General features: G+C 38.0%; 1 protein-coding gene across 1 annotated transcript; it reads left to right on the top strand.

The window, feature by feature from the left end:
• Positions 1-1,534: 1,534 nt before the first annotated feature.
• On the top strand, positions 1,535-19,939 carry Dnase2b (deoxyribonuclease 2 beta). The gene is made up of 6 exons (XM_076863374.1): positions 1,535-1,650; positions 9,170-9,347; positions 12,795-12,876; positions 16,031-16,192; positions 17,434-17,631; positions 19,599-19,939. Exons 1-6 carry the CDS (start codon positions 1,538-1,540, stop codon positions 19,937-19,939), a joined length of 1,074 nt encoding a protein of 357 aa, XP_076719489.1. The 5' UTR covers positions 1,535-1,537.
• The last annotated feature ends 190 nt before the right edge of the window (positions 19,940-20,129 follow it).

Here is a 20,129-nt window from a genome sequence, read left to right as displayed (position 1 = left end):
TAACAGAAAATTTATCTTTATGCCATATTTTTTTTTTACTATTCTTTGGAGTTATTGAAATCCTTTTTTTCTGAACACAGCAGAAACCTGTATAAAAGGAGACAATATCCATGGAGAAATGGTAAGAAAAATGTTTCTTGGTTTAGCCAATTTTGTCTGATCCATGCAGAAGGCTGTTAGTCTACCAGAAATGGTACAGTGGGCCATTGTTGAGGCAGGTGCACCAGCCTCAACAACAAGCTCATTAAAAATATCTATTTCTCAGCCCAACTGGAAGGATTCTGACTCAGCAGATTGAAGATTAGGTTCAGAATTATGCCCTTTTTGCAAATATTGCACATAATGTGGTTCAGTAATCCAGCGTGTTCCTCAAAAAATTGTCTTAGGAGAAGTAGATCCATAAGTCCTCCCTTTCCTAAGAACTCTGAGAACCCCCAACAGTGCCCATTGGGCCACAAAACCAGCCTAATTTGCAAGGGAATTGTTTAATCTGGATCCTCTAAATGACTCTGATCTGGATCCATAATCAGAGAGACAGATTAGAGCCACTGTGACTTCCAGGACTGACATTAACTGCTATTTACTATGACAGCATTTTTAATAATTGATTCAAAAGCACCATGCATTTAAAGAAATTCTTTTCAGATGTCTATTCATTCTTTCTTTCTTCCCAAAATAGATGAGTCTCACCTCTTTAGAGTCATTATGGTAATGGGTCATTTTCCCTTGGCCTTCAAGTTCAGATGCAGTTTCAAGAAGGAGAAAGAATAGTTTGGACAAAACCAGTGTTTGTAAGATTTTTTATTTAATCTGAAGAATAGGCGGTCAATATGTTTGCCTGATTGCATAGTAGTCAATTAGACAGCAAAGCCTCTTTAAAGCAAAGCACCACACTGAGTGGCCAAAACCAGGGAGGTGGAGAAGATATGTCAACATTCGGTGAAATTCAGCAAACTGAATATGCTCTTACTTTGGAGCAATCTTTTAAAGTGATATCTAGCAATTATTTTCTTAAGAAAGAGATTATTATAAGCAACAAATCCTAATTATTATTAAGGTAATGTTTTTTGTCATTTCTGTTTAACGTACGAAGCTTATACATTTGCTCTCATATCAGAATGGGAAAAACATGAGACTGTTAATTCCACATCTGCTTATCAAAATGAAGTTCCCTGCCCACCGAACTTTATATACACAATGTTCACTTTAAATATATGTATGTACACACACACACACACACACACACACACACATATATATATAATCCTTTATTCTCTCTCTAGAACTTTTTGATGACTTTGCAAACTCGTCAACAATTCGGCACAAAAGCATCCAGAGTCACGCTGGGATGTTGTGACAGAATCACACGATTACATGGGATTCATCCTATTCTGAAAATGCCTGAGCAGCAAAGAGCAGAGGTAAATGGAATCAAATGTCAGAGTCAGCGCAGCCTGAGAGAGACTTGAAACTCAGACTCCACCATCTATGGGGAAAGTTTCCTGCTGTGGCATGGAATAAACACAACAGAAAGAAAATGACAGCGAGACTTCTAAGAACAACCCTTGCTTTGCTCTCCCTTGGCCTCTTTGGGGTCCTGAAGGCATCAACAATATCATGCAGAAATGAAGAAGGTGAAGCTGTGGATTGGTAGGTAAATGAAATGAAAGGATGGGTGTATGCAAATAGAAAGCCAAAGTATAGGAGGCAGACTGATTGGCTGTGATGTTCCTAAGGAGAACTTTCTCCTCACTCTCTTCCTTAAAAAAGAAAAGCACTTAAAATATGCTATTGGGCTAAATACCCACACAGCTTTTAAGCTGGAGCATCCTGGAATGAGAGCTGAGCAGCCCCTCTGGACTGATTCAGTGCTCTCAGCAGGGCGAGCTGGTCACTGCAGAACTGGGATTGAGATGACAACTTCTGTCAATTGGCAATTTCTTTAATTACATGTGGCTTTTCCTAACAGAACCCTTTTAATAGTCTTTTGACAAAGAAAATTGACACAGGAGATAAAGCAGAAGACTCCTTTTCTGAAACTGGAGTATGTGTTTCTCCTTAGGAGGACAAGGAGGATTTGGTTCTACGCAGCCCTGTTCGGTTAACCTTGGTTTGTTAGGCAACAGTTGGGGTGGGTGGGAGGTCATTGACCTCTTGTACAGTGTCAAAAGAGACACACACAACATAGCGTTGCATTATAGTTGAATTCTCCTAAAGCTTTGGTCACTTCTTCATTCTTTAGTCAAGGTGTTTAGGTTTGCCATTATGGATGACATCGAACTTTGTGTAACTTCAGGCTAGAGAACATAGATAAACTCCATTACGAGCTCCTCCTAGGCCCTGTGCTGAGTTTTGAAGATAGAGTATAAACAAAACATAGTTACTCCCTTTAAGGACTAGGTAGGGTATAAAGGCATAGGTAGGGTATTCGGTAACATAGAGCCTAAAGGGCTTCTTTGAAGAAGTAGGTTTTTTTGTTTTGTTGTGTTTTGGTTTGGTTTTGGTACTATGGATTGAACTCAGAAGTGCTTAACCATGGAGCCACATCTTCAGTCTTATTTATTTATTTATTTATTTATTATTTTTATTGTTGGTAGTTCAAAACATTACATAGTTCTTGACATATCATGTTTCACACTTTGATTCAAGTGGGATATGAACTCCCATTTTACCCCGTATACAGATTGCAGAATCGCATCGGTTACACATCCACTGATTTACATATTGCCATACTAGTGTCCGCTGTATTCTGCTGCCTTTCCTATCCTCTACTATCCCCCCTTCCCTCCCCTCCCCTCCCCTCTTCTCTCTCTACCCCATCTACTGTAATTCATTTCTCCCCCTTGTTTTTTTTCCTATCCCTCACTTCTTCTTGTATGTAATTTTGTATAACCCTGAGGGTCTCCTTCCATTTCCATGCAATTTCCCTTCTCTCTCCCTTTCCCTCCCACCTCTCATCCCTGTTTAATGTTAATCTTCTTCTCATGCTCTTCCTCCCTACTCTGTTCTTAGTTACTCTTCTTATATCAAAGAAGACATTTGGCATTTGTTTTTTAGGGATTGGCTAGCTTCACTTAGCATAACCTGCTCTAATGCCATCCATTTACCTGCAAATTCTATGATTTTGTCATTTTTTAATGCAGAGTAATACTCCATTGTGTATAAATGCCACATTTTTTTTATCCGTTCGTCTATTGAAGGGCATCTAGGTTGGTTCCACAGTCTTACTAATGTGAATTGTGCTGCTATGAACATCGATGTAGCAGTGGCCCTGTAGTACGCTCTTTTTAGGTCTTTAGGGAATAGACCGAGAAGGGGAATAGCTGGGTCAAATGGTGGTTCCATTCCCAGCTTTCCAAGAAATCTCCATACTGCTTTCCAAATTGGCTGCACCAATTTGCAGTCCCACCAGCAATGTACAAGTGTACCCTTTTCCCCACATCCTTGCCAGCACTTGTTGTTGTTTGACTTCATAATGGCTGCCAATCTTACTGGAGTGAGATGGTATCTTAGGATGGTTTTGATTTGCATTTCTTTGACTGCTAGAGATGGTGAGCATTTTTTCTTGTACTTGTTGATTGATTGTATGTCCTCCTCTGAGAAGTGCCTGTTCAGGTCCTTGGCCCATTTGTTTATTGGGTTATTTGTTTTCTTATTGTTTAATTTTTTGAGTTCTTTGTATACTCTGGATATTAGGGCTGTATCTGAAGTGTGAGGAGTAAAGATTTGTTCCCAGGATGTAGGCTCCCTATTTACCTCTCTTATTGTTTCTTTTGCTGAGAAAAAACTTTTTAGTTTGAGTAAGTCCCATTTGTTGATTCTAGTTATTAACTCTTGTGCTATGGGTGTCCTATTGAGGAATTTGGAGCCCGACCCCACAGTATGTAGATCGTAGCCAACTTTTTCTTCTATCAGATGCCATGTCTCTGATTTGATTTTAAGCTCCTTGATCCATTTTGAGTTAACTTTTGTGCATGGTGAGAGAAAGGAATTCAGTTTCATTTTGTTGCATATGGATTTCCAGTTTTCCCAGCACCATTTGTTAAAGATGCTATCCTTCCTCCATTACATGCTTTTAGCCCCTTTATCAAATATAAGATAGTTGTAATTTTGTGGATTGGTTTCTGTGTCCTCTATTCTGTACCATTGGTCCACCTGCCTGTTTTGGTACCAGTACCATGCTGTTTTTGTTACTATTGCTCTGTAGTATAGTTTGAAGTCTGGTATTGCTATACCGCCTGATTCATACTTCCTGCTTAGAGTTGTTTTTGCTATTCCGGGTCTTTTATTTTTCCATATGAATTTCGTGATTGCTTTGTCTATTTCTACAAGAAATGCCATTGGGATTTTGATTGGCATTGCATTAAACCTATAGAGAACTTTTGGTAATATCGCCATTTTGATGATGTTGGTTCTGCCTATCCATGAACAGGGTATATTTTTCCATCTTCTAAGATCTTCTTCTATTTCTCTCTTTAGGGTTCTGGAGTTTTTATTGTATAAGTCTTTCACCTATTTTGTTAGGTTGATTCCCAAGTATTTTTTTTTTTTGAGGATATTGTGAATGGAGTGGTTGTCCTCATTTCCATTTCAGAGGATTTGTCGCTGATATACAGGAATGCCTTTGATTTATGCGTGTTGATTTTATATCCTGCCACTTTGCTGAATTCATTTATTAGCTCTAATAGTTTCTTTGAGACCCTTTTGGGTCTGCTAGGTATAGGATCATGTCATCTGCAAATAGTGATAATTTAAGTTCTTCTTTTCCTATTTTTATGCCTTTAATTTCTTTCCTCTAATTGCTCTGGCCAGTGTTTCGAGAACTATGTCTTGTTCCAGATTTTAGAGGGAATGCCTTCAATTTTTTTCCATTCAGAATGATGCTCACCTGAGGCTTAGCATAGATAGCTTTTACAATATTGAGGTATGTTCCTGTTATCCCTAGTTTTTCTAGAGTTTTGAACATGAAGGGATGCTGTACTTTGTTGAATGTTTTTTCTGCATCTATCGAGATGATCATATGGTTCTTATCTTTAAGTCTATTGATGTGGTGAATAACATTTATTGATTTCCATATATTGAACCAGCCTTGCATCCCAGGGATGAATCCTACTTGATCATGGTGCACAATTTTTTTGATATGTTTTTGTATCCAATTCGCCAGAATTTTATTGAGGATTTTTGCATCTAGATTCATTAGAGATATTGGTCTGTAGTTTTCTTTCTTTGAAGTGTCTTTTTCTGGTTTAGGAATCAGGGTGATGTTGGCCTCGTAGAATGAATTGGGAAGTTCTCCCTCTTTCTCTATTTCCTGGAATAGCTTGAAAAGTATTGGTATTAGTTCTTCTTTAAGGGTTTTGTAAAACTCTGCTGTATACCTATCCGGTCCTGGGCTTTTCTTAGTTGGTAGTCTTTTGATGGCTTCTTCTATTTCCTCGATTGGTATTGGTCTATTTAGGTTGTCTATATCCTCCTGACTCAATCTGGGTAGATCATATGACTTAAGAAATTTATCAATGCCTTCACTATCTTCTATTTTATTGGAGTATAAGGATTCAAAATAATTTCTAATTATCTTCTGTATTTCTGAAGTGTCTGTTGTGATGTTTCCTTTTTCATCCCGTATGCTAGTAATTTGAGTTCTCTCTCTTCTTCTCTTCGTTAGCATGGCTAAGGGTCTGTCGATCTTATTTATTTTTTCAAAGAACCAACTTTTAGTTTTGTCAATTTTTTTAATTGTTTCTTTTGTTCCGATTTTATTAATTTCAGCTCTGATTTTAATTATTTCTTGCCTTCTACTTCTTTTGCTGTTGTTTTGCTCTTCTTTTTCTAGGATTTTGAGATGAAGTGTGACATCATTTATTTGTTGGTTTTTTCTTTTTTTAAAGAATGAACTCCAGGCAATGAATTTTCCTCTTAGAACTGCTTTCATTGTGTCCCATAGATTCCAATATGTTGTGTCTGTGTTTTCATTTATCTCTAAGAACTTTTTAATTTCCTCCTTGATGTCTTCTATAACCCACTGATCATTCAATAACCTATTGTTCATTCTCCAAGTGATGCATGATTTTTCCTTCCTTCTTTTATTGTTGATTTCCAGTTTCATTCCATTATGATCAGATAAGATGCATGGTATTATCTCTACTCCTTTATAATGTCTAAGAGTTGCCCTGTGACATAATATATGATCTATTTTTGAGAAGGATCCATGTGCTGCTGAGAAAAAAGTGTAACTGCTTGATGTTGGGTGGTATATTCTATATATGTCAATTAAGTCTAGGTTATTAATTGTATTATTGAGTTCTATAGTTTCTTTATTCAACTTTTGTTTGGAAGATCTGTCCAGTGGTGAGAGAGGTGTGTTGAAGTCTCCCATAATTATTGTATGGTGGTCTATTAGACTCTTGAACTTGTGAAGAGTTTGTTTGATGAACATAGCTGCACCATTGTTTGGAGCATATATATTTATGATTGTTATGTCTTGTTGGTGTATGGTTCCCTTGAGCAGTATGTAGTGTCCCTCTTTATCCCTTTTGATTAATTTTGGCTTGAAATCTATTTTATTTGATATGAGTATGGACACTCCTGCTTGTTTCCGAAGTCCATATGAGTGATATGATTTTTCCCAACCTTTCACTTCAGTCTATATATGTCTTTTCCTATCAAATGCGTCTCCTGTAGGCAGCATATTGTTGGATCTTTTTTTTTTTTTTTTTGATCCATTCTACTAGCCTGTGTCTCTTAATTGGTGAGTTTAAGCCATTAACATTTAGGGTTATTATTGAGATATGGGTTGTTCTTCCAGCCATATTTGTTTATTTATGTTACTAAACATGGTTTGTTTTCCTCTTTGATTATTCCTGCCCCCGTTACTGCACTACCTCCTGCTGTTGGTTTTCATTGATATTTTCCATTTCCTCTTCCTGTAATATTTTGCCAAGGATGTTTTGAAGAGATGGTTTTCTAGCTGCAAATTCTTTTAACTTTTGTTTATCGTGGAAGGTTTTAATTTCATCTTCCATCCTGAAGCTTAATTTTGCTGGATACACAATTCTTGGTTGGAACCCATTTTCTTTCAGCGTTTGAAATATGTTGTTCCAGGATCTTCTAGCTTTCAGAGTCTGTGTTGAAAGATCAGCTGTTATCCTGATTGGTTTACCCCTAAATGTAATCTGCTTCCTTTCTCTTGAAGCTTTTAAAATTCTCTACTTATTCTGTATGTTGGGCATCTTCATTATAATGTGTCTAGGTGTGGATCTCTTATGATTTTGCACATTCGGCGTCCTATAGGCTTCTAGGATTTGGGATTCTGTCTCATACTTCAAGTCTGGGAAGTTTTCTTGTATTATTTCGTTGAACAGATTGCTCATTCCTTTGGTTTGGACCTCTATACCTTCCTGTATCCCAATGACTCTTAAGTTTGGTCTCTTTATGTTATCCCAGATTTCTTGGATGTTCTGCTCATGGTTTCTTAACAGTCTCGCTGAGCTGTCTATGTTCTTTTCAAGTTGAAATACTTTGTCTTCATTGTCTGATGTTCTATCTTCTAAGTGTTCTACTCTGCTGGTAGTATTCTCATTTGAGTTTTTAAGTTGGTTTATTGCTTCCTGCATTTCTAGAATTTCTGTTTGTTTGTTTTTTATAACCTCTATCTCCCTATATAGTTGATCTTTTGTTTCTTGGATTTGTTTATGTAATTCATTGTCAAAGTGATCTTTCATTGTCTGATTTTGCTGTCTGATGTCTTCCTTAAGACTCCAGATCATTTGAAGCATGTAAATCCTGAATTCTTTATCTGACATTCCATCTGCTGCAGCTATTACCTCTTCTAAAGTTGAGTTGACCTGCATTGCTTGTGGTCCTTTCTTTCCTTGTCTTTTCATACTGCTCGCGTTTCTTTCTGCTTGGTGAAACTGTTGTGTTATTGAATTTTCCCCCTATATATTTATATTGCTCTTGTATAGTTGCAAAGTCTCCCTTGCAGGGGCGGGCGATGGCTATGCTCCTCCTCCAGTTGGGGCGATGTGTCCACCACGTGGCAGGCCGCTGGGCCTGCTCCGCCGGTAGGTCGCAGGTCTGCCCACCTTGCAGGCATGGGCGGAGGCTCAGATCCACCCCTCCTCCAATTAGGGTGATGTGTCTACCACGCAGGCAGGCCGCTGGGGCTGCTCCATCAGTTGGTCTTATTTATTTATTGAGACAGGGTCCACTAAGTTGCTGAGACTAGCTTTGAACTTGTAATCTTCTTGCCTTAGCCTCCCAAGCCACTGGGATTATAGGTGTGCACCACCATGCCTGGTGAGGAAGACACCAACTCTTTTAAGAACAGTCATGAGTAGCTAGAAAAAATAGGGCTGTGCAAGGGCATTTCTGGCCAATAAAGGAGCAATGAGGTAATACAGAAGCAGGAAGCAACATGGATTTTGATTATCACAATTTGGGGGGCCTAACAGGTAGAAGCCAGGGATCCTACAATGCATGGGACAGCCCCCACAATAAAGAATGGTCTGGCTCAAAACCTAAATAGAACACTGAGAAACTCTGGGATAGATGATCTAAGACTGCCTGAGTGCTATGTGGGTCCTATCACCTGTCCTCCCTGTGGGATACCCAAAGGACATATATAACAAGAAACAACAGAAAAGGAAAAGAAGAGCTTACATAATTAGTCTTGGGCCCAAATCCTCCATGCAAAACATCTGGATAAAAAGAGCTGAAGAATGAGACTTGGGCCGGGGTCTCAAAGGAACCTCCAGCTACCCTGAAAGCCAACTTCCAAATCTCATACCCAGCCAGCTGCAAAGAGATGAGAATGTCAAGCACTTGTAGCAGAAGAGAACCCCAAACTTCTCCAGTCCAGGCCTGGACCTTGGTCTTCTCCCCACTGCAGTCGTAAGCACTGTGCAAACATCAGAGAGAGCCTCTCTCAATGTGCAGGGAATTTCATTTCAAGGACTCCATCCACTAGGCCAGCTATTGTCTTAGAACATATCCGATCAGATTCATATTATCTTCCCTGAGGAGGAACAAAGAAAAAGGTGGAAGAAAAGGTGGAGATCTTGAGCAAATCCCTTTCCTTAGGGGCTTTCTGTGAAACATAAGCAAGAGATATTGCAACCAGGAAATCCATCAATAAGTCATAGTAATTCATAAATATTTCCTTCATTAGGTTTATATTTTATAAATTACCCAAAAGGCAAGACAAGGAAACTGGAGAGACTGGGCTAGAGTACCTATACCTAGACTCCACAATCAGAAGCTGGAGGAGGAGTGAGCAGTTAATGAATACCACTGAGAGTGCATTGGGAAGGACATTACAACAGCTATATGAAGCATATGCCTCCAAGGTATGTTATAGCTAATCATTTATTTGAATCACAGAAAATGCATAAAACACAATTCAAAGCTTTCAAAAGCAGGTGTGAAGATTTTTTCCTACTTACACATCTAAACCCCAATCCCAGTAGTTAAAAATAGACTAGCCCATAACTACCCCAGAACAACTAAATGAACCAACCTGACCAAGACCTTGGGAAATAAGTCATCATATGCGACAGCTATGCCAAATTGCTGGTTCATTTGGTACCATGTCCAATGGTATCAAACTAATTGCTCATTAAAGTCTCTGGCTGCCAAAACCTCTGCCAGTCCCTCAGTGCTTGCTATCCCATCCATTTAATAGAAGCAGGAAGAAGAGCCCTCTCTGCTACAAGGTAATATAGATCTGTGATCAATATGCCATGAGTTATGGGTTGTTCATGCCATGGTGCTGATAAGCAGCAAAATCCAAGTAAAGGGTTCCACTGGTTCTTCCAATTAATTACTTTCAAGATGGCAGGCTGACAGCTAAGATTTAAGTTTCAAGGTTCTAGAATTTGCCTAAATGGAGACTAAATCTACTGTTTGGACTTTATCAGGCAATGAGCTAGCCAGTCAAAGACACAGGTAAGCAGGCCTGCTGGTTCAGTGTGGGCAGCCTCCCAGTATTCCAGGCTCCATCTGTTGCACAGCAATTGCTTTCCAACAAGGATGACAAGTAAAATCAAGCAATAATTAACATCCAATTACACTCACGTATGCATTTCCTAACAATAACTATAATATGCCAGACTCTGTGCTGGGCTTTTACATATGGCAAGTAATTTAATGCTCACTACAAGACTGCTTTCGCCTCTAGCACTACTGCATGTGTGGGTCTGAATATTTACTCAGAATGAGCAGGGAGCTGTCACTGTTTGAAGTAATACTCATTTTATTCACCTGCCATTAAAAGGAGTCTTCAGGAGAAATCTCAAAGTTAATATCACTTCGTAGGCTGTTTGAGTACATGTGATGTGTCAACCACAGTTCTAGGTGTTTTAAAAAATTATTTAACCTCAACAACAACTCTGTTTTGAATAAATAGATGGTTATGCAAAATGTAAACTGCCTGCAGCTGCTTTTGCTTTCCAAGGTTGAGGACAGGGACCAGGAGCTTAAGCCATTAGAGAAAAAACAAATGCCTACATTGTTCCTTTCCCCATCACAGGAACTGCTAGGGCAGGAAAGAGGAAAAGTAACATTGTCAAGCCTGTCATTCATCTTTGTTGGAGTAGTTGGCACTTAGTTTGGCAGAATCCAATAATGATCTTAGGAGGTACAAAGGCAGGCCTAGAGCCTAGGAGAGGAAAAAGAACTAAACTGCTTTGCAAAAAAAAAAAAAAAAAAAAAAAAAGTAGAAGGACGCAGGATTTAAAAAGTGTGAGAAATATAGAGGGAGATTGCATAGGACATTGTGGCATAAAAAAACCATTCAGCGTTACCTACCTTCAGTAAAACCTGTTCATGCACAATGCCTTGAATGATTGGTTTTGAGAAGAAAATGACAGGAAAGGGGCGGGTTTCCATGTCTGATTGGCATTAGCAATAGCAGTGGATGATAGCTAGGTAAGATTGAGTGTCCTTTGGAAGCTGGAACTATGTGTCAGAAGGGACTACGAGAACATAACTTTCCTGTCCCCTGACCTGGAACTGAACTCTAACCGAGAGTGGAATGCAAGATGAAACCAAATAATTTTAAATCTCAAATGTCAAGGGTAATCAAAGCCAATAATGGGATTACATTTGGAATTTTTTCCATTATTTTGCTTTTGCAAATAAGAACCCTCCCGATGCCACAATAACACTGACCAAACTATATTGCAGTTGCCTGTGCTTTCCTAAAGTGATTCCCTGCTAGTCTAGGGTCAGAGCTGTTCAACATCCAGTAATCAAAACCATACTCTATATATATATTAAAAGAATAAAACTGGGGGCTGGAGCTGGGGCTCAGTGGTGGAGAATTTGCCTAGCATGCGTGAGGCAGTGGGTTCGATTCTCAGCACCACATATAAATAAATAAATAAATAAATAAATAAATAAATAAATAAAGTCCATTGACAACTAAGAAAATATTAAAAAATAATAAAACTGTCCAAAGAAATACACCGTGTTTACCTATTCTTAAGTCTATGATCTTTCCTGTTATCAATAGCCTTTCTTCCCACCACAGCTACAACTCATTTAACCTTAGCTGGCTGTTACACTCCTGGTTAGAATGAGAAATTTTATCTACTATAAAAATATAGTTTCACACCATATCCTCCCAGAGTCCCTCACATTGCACCCCAAAAGGCACACAAATGGCCTCATTACCACATTCACTGTCAGCTCATAAAACAACTGCCAGAGATCTCCAGAGAACAGAATGGTACAAATGACATTCTGTAGCTATGGTTGATTATGGAAAATGATGGTAAGAAAATATCTCACTTTCTGGATTTGCCTAAGTGCAGTAGCCAAGAATGCTTCCCATGTTGCACATTTTAAAAAATGTTTTTAGATTCCTTAAAATAATTAAATAACTACAAGAGACTCGGTATTGACTCCTTTCTTATGAAAGAAAAGAAAGAGCATTTTAAAGGAGATGAATTGGCTTCTCCTGCTTTTATTATTATGTCACTGAGATTTTTTTCAATATCAACATTATTGGCTTCAATAAAATTCACCGACACAAATGGAATGCAACCACACAGAACAATAATAAGCAAGCTTAAAGGTGATGAAGAGACACTATCAAAATAGTAGCTTTATTTTGATTCAGAGATTTGGCTAACTTAAGAATTGTCTCATATTTTGCCATACCAGAGGAAATCCAATATCACACATTAAATTTCACCACTCTCTTGAAGCAGGGAAATATCAAGTTAGAAAGGTGAAGTGACACTGAGAAATGGATTGAAGGAAAAAGCCTCCTGTATCAGAGAAGAAGGGGAGCAGATAATGAGGAATCCTGATTAAATACAAAGCTATGACCAGGCAGTGAAGCACAAAGGAGACAGAGGAAATCAGATCCTGACAGCCTGTTCTGCACTGTGCCTATAATAGCAATGGGGGGAAAAAACCACAGGTGTAATCCTTGGCTGCTTGTTCCTACTTCATTTCCTGAACAAATAATTCAGCACTCCTTTATCATACACTGCTTCCTTAATAAGAATCTGATTCCAAAACAACCAAGTAGAAATAGGAATATACCCTCACATGCAGATCATAATGCACAGCACCCCTGTCATGTGAGTCAAAACCACGCATAGTTCAGAATGGACTCCACCCCCACAGTCTTACATGCCACAGAATTCATATTGATGCAAGAGCTGCCTATTAAGAGAATGGATGACTTCTCATGTGTATTAACAAAAGCTTTGTATTGTAGGCTGACTAGCTGGTAGAAATATTGTGAGCATTTATGCCATTATAACCCTAATGTATTCCTGCAGGGTAACAGCACGGCCTATCTAATATACAATGATGGAGTCCCTACATCTGTGAATTACAACAGAAAATATGGACACACCAAAGGTATTGTGAAACAGCTCTTGATTTCTCTTTCCTATTAGAAATTGACATTTTCTTAAACCTTTCATTGTGAATGCACTCACATTCCACATTAAATAGATAACCTTTGTTTTTAATGGTTTATTTTGATTAATTGAAATGTATGATCTCCATATAACAGGTTATAATATAATTATATAATTTGACTTGGAAGTACTCTTTTTGGGAATATAATTTTATTTCTTTATATATATATATATGTTTTAGAGCAAAAATCCAAGTGCTGACCACTGGGAATACCAGTTAGTGTATAACTATACATGTATTTATATACACATCTATATCTCTATATTTATACATACATACCCCAAGAAGTCTATATTATGTGTGTGTAGGTAATATGTGTACACACACACACACACACACACTTTGTAGTTAGGTATATTAAGTATCATATAATTTTACATATCAAGTAAAATTCACTCTTTATAATGTATAGTTCCATTAGAAATAAACATTTTTGAAAAAAGTATTTTTAGTTTTTACATCACAGTAATTTTTAACATATTTTGTTACATATTGTTACTATACATAGTAATTTGAAAGGTATTTTGTCATCTTTTATTACAAACAAATGAACAAATGAAACTTCAAATCTACTCTGTTATTGCCTTAAAATTTGTGTTATAGTTGACTCAGAAGGCTGAGGTAAGAGAATCACAAGTTCCAGGCCAGCCTCAGCAACTTAGTGAAACCCTGCCTCAAAATAAGAAATAATAAAGGGACTAAGGATGTAGCTCAATGGTAAAGTGGCCCTGGGTTAAATCCCCAGTGTCAGAGAAACAAACGAACAAAAACATATGTCTTTATGATGCAGTCAAATGGACACAATTGTATTGTTACAATTTTAATTAATAGTTGGGTTTTTCAAAACAACCCTTTTAAAATTTCATATTGCTGCATAATAATTATGCATAATAATGGGATTCATTGTGATATATTCATATACATATATAACATAACCTGGTCAATTTAGCCCTTAGTACTTCCCTTGTCTCTCCCTTCCTCCCTCACCGCATCCCCCTCCTCTATCCCACTGGTCTCCCTTCTGTATTTATGAGATCCCTTTTTCTTTTCCCCTTTTTCCCTCTGGCTCCCACATATGAGAGAACACACATGCCCCTTGACTTTCTGAGTCTAGCTTATTTTACTTCCTATGATGTTCTCCAGTTCCATCTATTTTCCTACCAATAACATGATTTTGATCTTCTTTATAGCTATGGAACGCTCCATTGTGTATATATACCTCACTTATCTATTGATAGACACCTAGGTTGGTCTCATAATTTTGTTATTATATACAGTGATTTTTGTTTTAGTGACTTTTCTAACTCTTCTATTGATGAACTATACATATACATTTTTATAGAAAAATTCAAAGTGCAAGTAAACAAAAAAATCTGTAATCCTAATACCCATTAGATAAACAGACTTAATCCTTTCTAAAGTGCTTATTTTAAACCATTTCATAAAGCTATCATAATGACTACTTTAAAAATATGTCATGAATAACTAGCTATGACAATATTCTTCAAAAGGTTACAAACTCAAATACCCTCAGGGAGCAGGCAGATAATATTAGCAAGTGTAGTGGGCTGAACCAAGAGGTATATATACAAACTAAAGGGTGCAATTATTTCTCACCTTGCAGTTATTTTTTAGGAAATGTTGAAAATTAGTATTTTTTGGAAATTCCCTAAAGGTTTTAAATGTTGGCAATGACTTGAATGTTTAAAAAATACATTGCAAGCCTAATAAAATATATCCTCAGTCTGTATCTGGTCCATGGACTGCTAATTTGCATTGTCTGGTTAAGGATATAATTTGTAGTGGTTTTCAAAGTTCATGATCATCGAAAGCTCTTAATTTTGTCAAGTTGCCCTCCTGAAGGCCCTATTTACATGGAACCCAACAATTTTTATAACACACCACATTCTCCAACCTCTCCTCCAGCAACTTTTGTCATTTCTAGTCCACCTTATTAGTTGCTGCAAGGGTTTGGAGAAAAAGAAAATGAGGTTTGATGTTAAGTTTTGAGGCAAGGGATTCTCTTTGCCATCAGATACCCTAACATTTGTGGCATTCATACTAGGAGGTTGAGATTCCAGCAAAACAGCACATTTATCTGGGCAGAGGGGAATACTTGAAGGCCATCCAGCTCTGTTAGGCAACAGAACTGTCAACATGTTTCACCAAAACGTAAGTATTGATTTTTTTTCCTCCCAAAGAGCAATGGTATGCTTTGTTTTCTTAACCCAGGGTGCTTTACCACTGAGCCACATCCTCTTTTTTATTTTTTGAGACAGGATCTCCTCACTAAGTTTCTGAGACTGGCCTCAAACTCTCAATCCTCCTGTTTCAGCCTCCCAAGTATCTGGGATTACAGGCATGTACTACTGTACCTAGCCAAAAGCAAGCTTTTTAAAGGTATACTCTTTGAAAAAGAAATAATTTGCAGGCATTTGGTTTCCACTCTAGTAAGGAAAACACAAATAAATTCATATTATTAAGCTCTAGAGACTTTTACTAAACATAATTAATAAGGATACTTTAGCATGGCTTGCTTTTTTTACTTTTTTTACCTCTTTCATTGTGTCTGTCAAACTGGGTGACTCTTCTCCAATAAATAAGCATTAGTTTCTTAAAACAAAGTACTACAAGTACATTTCTTCATTTAATATTGTCTCCTTTACCTCTGTTTGTTAGCAGGCTTTTGAAAAAAAAAAAAAAAAAAGTTAGCTGCTTAGCAGTAAAGACTCTATCTGAAGCTTGCCAGGTGATTATATAGTTCAACAAGGTCAAACTCCAATTTAGCAAATTTGCATTCGCCAAAACAAATTTTCCGTGTAGTTCAACATGAAATTCCTCTTAACTCTTCACAGAATGGCTGCCCTTGCCTCCCTTTATTGGTGGCTTATCATCAGTAATGACGCATTGTGATGTGTGTCTAACTTGCTTCTGACATCCTTAAAAAATGAACATGATCCTTGTGATTATTAGCCTAATAAAACATTAGACTAAAGCCTAAACAGGCATAAATGTTGCAGTTTTGAACCCTACTTTAAAAGGAAGTGTTTCTTTTTTCCTAATTTATCTGTATTAAATGTATCTTGGGTAGGTTTATTGCTGTGGAACAGAATCCAGGGGTTCTGGCTGATTCATTCTATTCCCCGGTTTCCTCCAATTCCTCAAGAAGGCTATGATTATCCATCCACTGGGAGACGAAACGGACAAAGTGGCATCTGTGTAACTTTTAAGTACAACCAGTATGAAGCAATAGGTAATACCAGAATGTGTGAAAGGAGATAGCAATGTTGGAGAAGGAACTGAGAAATGTATGAATAAACGTGTCACTTCATTTATTAATCTGTTCTAATACTGCCTCTGCCATACTAAAGCTTACTGGTCCTCAGTTCCTGGTCTACCAATGACATCAGGGGCAGTAGTTTTAAATGAATTCAGGGATTCATTTAAATGAATTGCATGGCACTGGGGACCATGACAAGTTGGGGTGTTGACTTTCCCCTGGAAGCTTCAAAGGCCTCAGAGCCATCATATTGTGGCTCTTCAGGAAATACAGGCCCACAGATTATAAATTTCTCCTGAGGAACCAGAAACCTAGGGTATGTGGTGTATGTGTGTCAAAGAGAAAGAGAGATCCTGATTTTCAAACATGGGTTCAATCTTATTTTTTAAAAAAAAGAAAGAAAGAAAACTTTGCAGACCAAATGTTTCCTGTACCCTGCCAACATGACACATCTGAGTCAGATAAACTTCTTTTAAGATCTCAAGCTCAAATAGCCAAAAATACTTACGTTTGGCAAACTATGGTGTGGGAGGAGAAAAAGTAGGAGCACTGCTTTTACCAATCACTTTTTACTGAGAAAGCGGCTAAACAGCAATGAAGATCATCTTTGCCTTCAGATACAGGTTTAGAAAATGTTTCCCATCAAATTTCTATCTTATTATAAGGATCACTGAGCCTTTCACCTAAGTCACATCCTAATCTAGCTAGCCTCATGTGGTGATTAGAGAACTAAACATTGTAGATACAGGATGTACACACTGATGAATTAATTATCCTGGAAACAAGGTGTTCTCTACTTTTTGTATATGTATATCTAGGAGAAAAAACATATGGCCTTCAAGGCCAGATTATCTGAGTTTGAATATTAACTTCATCAGTTACAATTTCTATAACCATGTACATTTGACATAAAGGCTCAGTTAATTCATATATAAGATGAGGATAATGATAACAACAGAACTTACCTACTAATAAGTTTGCTCTGAGGATGAGAAGAGTAAAATGATATAAAACTCATGGCACAATGTCTGGAAAGTATGAAGTGCTCAGTTGATGCCAGTTACTGTAAACAAAAGCCATTTGAAGGCCATTGCTTCAAAAGGGGGAATGCCTATGTATGGGGTTTTTTGTTTGTTTGTCTACAACAAGATCTATAATCTCCATATGCCTTTGTGTCTAAGTTTTCAACTTCTCTTTGCTGTTTCTTGATTCAGATTCTCAGCTCTTGATCTGCAACCCAAATGTCTATAGCTGTTCCATCCCGGCCACCTTTCACAGGGACCTTGTCCACATGCCCCAGCTGTGTGCCAGGTCGAGCTCATCAAAGATTCCTGACCGGCACCTCGCCACACTTCAGTCATCCCGAGGACAAAACTTCCTCCATTTTGCAAAATCGGATTCTTTCCTTGATGGTATGAAAGACCATCATCAAACGATATGCTGTGTAACTCTGCTGTTGGACTCACTATGGATTACCTAGAGAAAACAATTTGATTATGCAGGGAGAAAAGAAGGAGAAAGGAAAAAAAAAGAAGAAGGAAAGGGAAAAGGAAGTTAAGGGTCAATTTAAACATATTCCTGCATCACTTCAATAGCAGAATTGCTGGTACAGACCCCAGAGCTATCTCACAACCATACAGTGAAAATTCAGTCTCCCTCTGAACACATCTCTCCTTCTTCCATCCCCTAAGCGGTTATTTTGAGTTTTCCTTATTGTCAAGTTTTTTACACTACTGAGCCCCTTTACCCATAAAGACAACAAAGTTCACTAGGGAAAAAACACTTCAGTATCACACCCCAGCCTCCCAACATTTTTACCAGTCTTCATTTCTTTTTAGCACATTTTCTCCCATCCCAACAGAAGCATTTATACCCCCTATCCTCTGGAACACATTGTAGCCTCAACATACCTTGATTTGTCCCCTTCATCTGTTTTGCCTCTTCTACCTCAAGGCTCCCACTCAGGTTCTTTACATACAAACATTGATGGAAACCCTCCCTCAATTCAGATTTCCCACATCTCTCTTTTTTGCTTTTTCTCCTACAGATCTTTGAAAATCCTCATCAGAGCCTTTACTTACTCAAAGCTCTCTCTCTCACTGTGGTCTTTCTTCTGCCTATAGATACCAATCACCACCCCACCCCCACCCCACCTGCCACAGTGGCTGCCCGAGGTGATCTGGCTTCTTACTTTATCAGGCCCATGCCAAGTGGTGTATTCCCCTCACTGACTTCCTTGATTATTTGCTTCCTTCCTTCTTTTATAGATTGCATACGATGTATAGAATGCCTATTTGCCAAGCCCTATGTCAGGCACTAGAGATGCAAAAATTAACAGGATAGAAATAGTGTCTGCAAATTTGGCACTTTCTGAAACACTTCCTGAAACACTTCGCTGGTATTGGGAGTGAGTGTACATCTCTTGGTCTTCCTTCCACTTCTTTTAGGTGACTTCTGCCACATCGTCCTCCTCTGACTACTCCGTAGGTGATGAAATGGCCAGGTGGTCCGCTGTCCTTCCTTATCTCAGTCTACATTCTATGCTAGGCCTTTCCAGCAAGTCCTCACGTGACTCCCAGTCTAGATTTCCACCCAGACCTCTGTACCAAGTGAGATATTCAATAGTCAGTGGGACAATTCTACCTGGAGGTGGTACAACCACACCAAATAAAGATGCCAAGCTCATCATTCACTTCCCCCACAGACTCACTCATTTTCTGGCATTCTGCACAGTCACCTAGGCTTCCTTGATGCCTTCTTTTTCTTAACTACTCTATCAAACCCACCATCATTTCCAGGTCCATAAGAACTTTCATAATTACCTGATCCTCTGCCGCCACCACAGTCCATGCCTCTGTTTACTGTCATAGTTATTATGACAATCTTACATTTTTCCTATCTCCTTTCTAACCCACTCTTCCCAAGTCATCCTGCACACTGCCTCTCAATTGATATCTATCATCCTAAATCAGTTTTTATTAATTCTCCATTAACATTCTTTAAAAATTCCCCTTTTAGTTCAGGAAAATTCAAATATATTATCATGGCTTATAAGGATCCCTAGCACTGGCCTCTGATTACTTCTCTAGCCTTATTCTTTCCAAAGATCTTTCAGGGAAGAACACATATTGCTCCCTTGTTTGTGTGAAACAAGACATTGGCAGATACCAACCTCATTATAGTAATGAAGATAGCATATATTTGCATGCCACTTCAGGATTTAGAAAAATTTTCCCATCCACTGTCTCAATTATATTATTACTATTGTACTTATGACATCCACCTGTCAGAGGTGAGTGATGATATCCCTTCCTGAGGATATTTTCAGAAATTTTTCTAAGTGTAAATGTCAATCTCTCTCTTTCCTTCCGAACCCCAGACATATTTGCAGCCTGGATGGCTCAACGGTTGAAGACACACTTGCTAACAGAAACCTGGCAGCGAAAGAGACAAGAGCTTCCTTCAAACTGCTCCCTTCCTTACCATGTCTACAATATCAAAGCCATTAAGATATCTCGACAATCTTACTTCAGTTCTTACCAGGACCATGCCAAATGGTGTATTTCCCAAAAAGGCACCAAAAACCGTTGGACATGTATTGGAGACCTAAATAGGAGCCCATACCAAGCCTTCAGAAGTGGAGGATTCATTTGTACCCAGAATCGACATATTTACCAAGCATTTCAAAGATTAGTTTTGTATTATGAGGACTGTAACTAACTCAGTGAAAGAATACCTGTGCTATCATTGAAAGCATCTATAATGAATCTTGCATGAGAGCCATTATTTAAATATTTGAAACCTATAAGTATGTTAAACAGATCATCAAATAAAACATGCCTTTCCAATGTTTACGATTTTATGTTCTAGTTAATGGTTATTTATATACTGTTCATCTTTGGTGTCATAA

This window comes from Callospermophilus lateralis, chromosome 7 (assembly GCF_048772815.1).
Source record: "Callospermophilus lateralis isolate mCalLat2 chromosome 7, mCalLat2.hap1, whole genome shotgun sequence".
Taxonomy (NCBI): domain Eukaryota; kingdom Metazoa; phylum Chordata; class Mammalia; order Rodentia; family Sciuridae; genus Callospermophilus; species Callospermophilus lateralis.
Note: the sequence above shows the minus strand (reverse complement) of the source record. Positions and strands in the feature narration are given on the sequence as shown.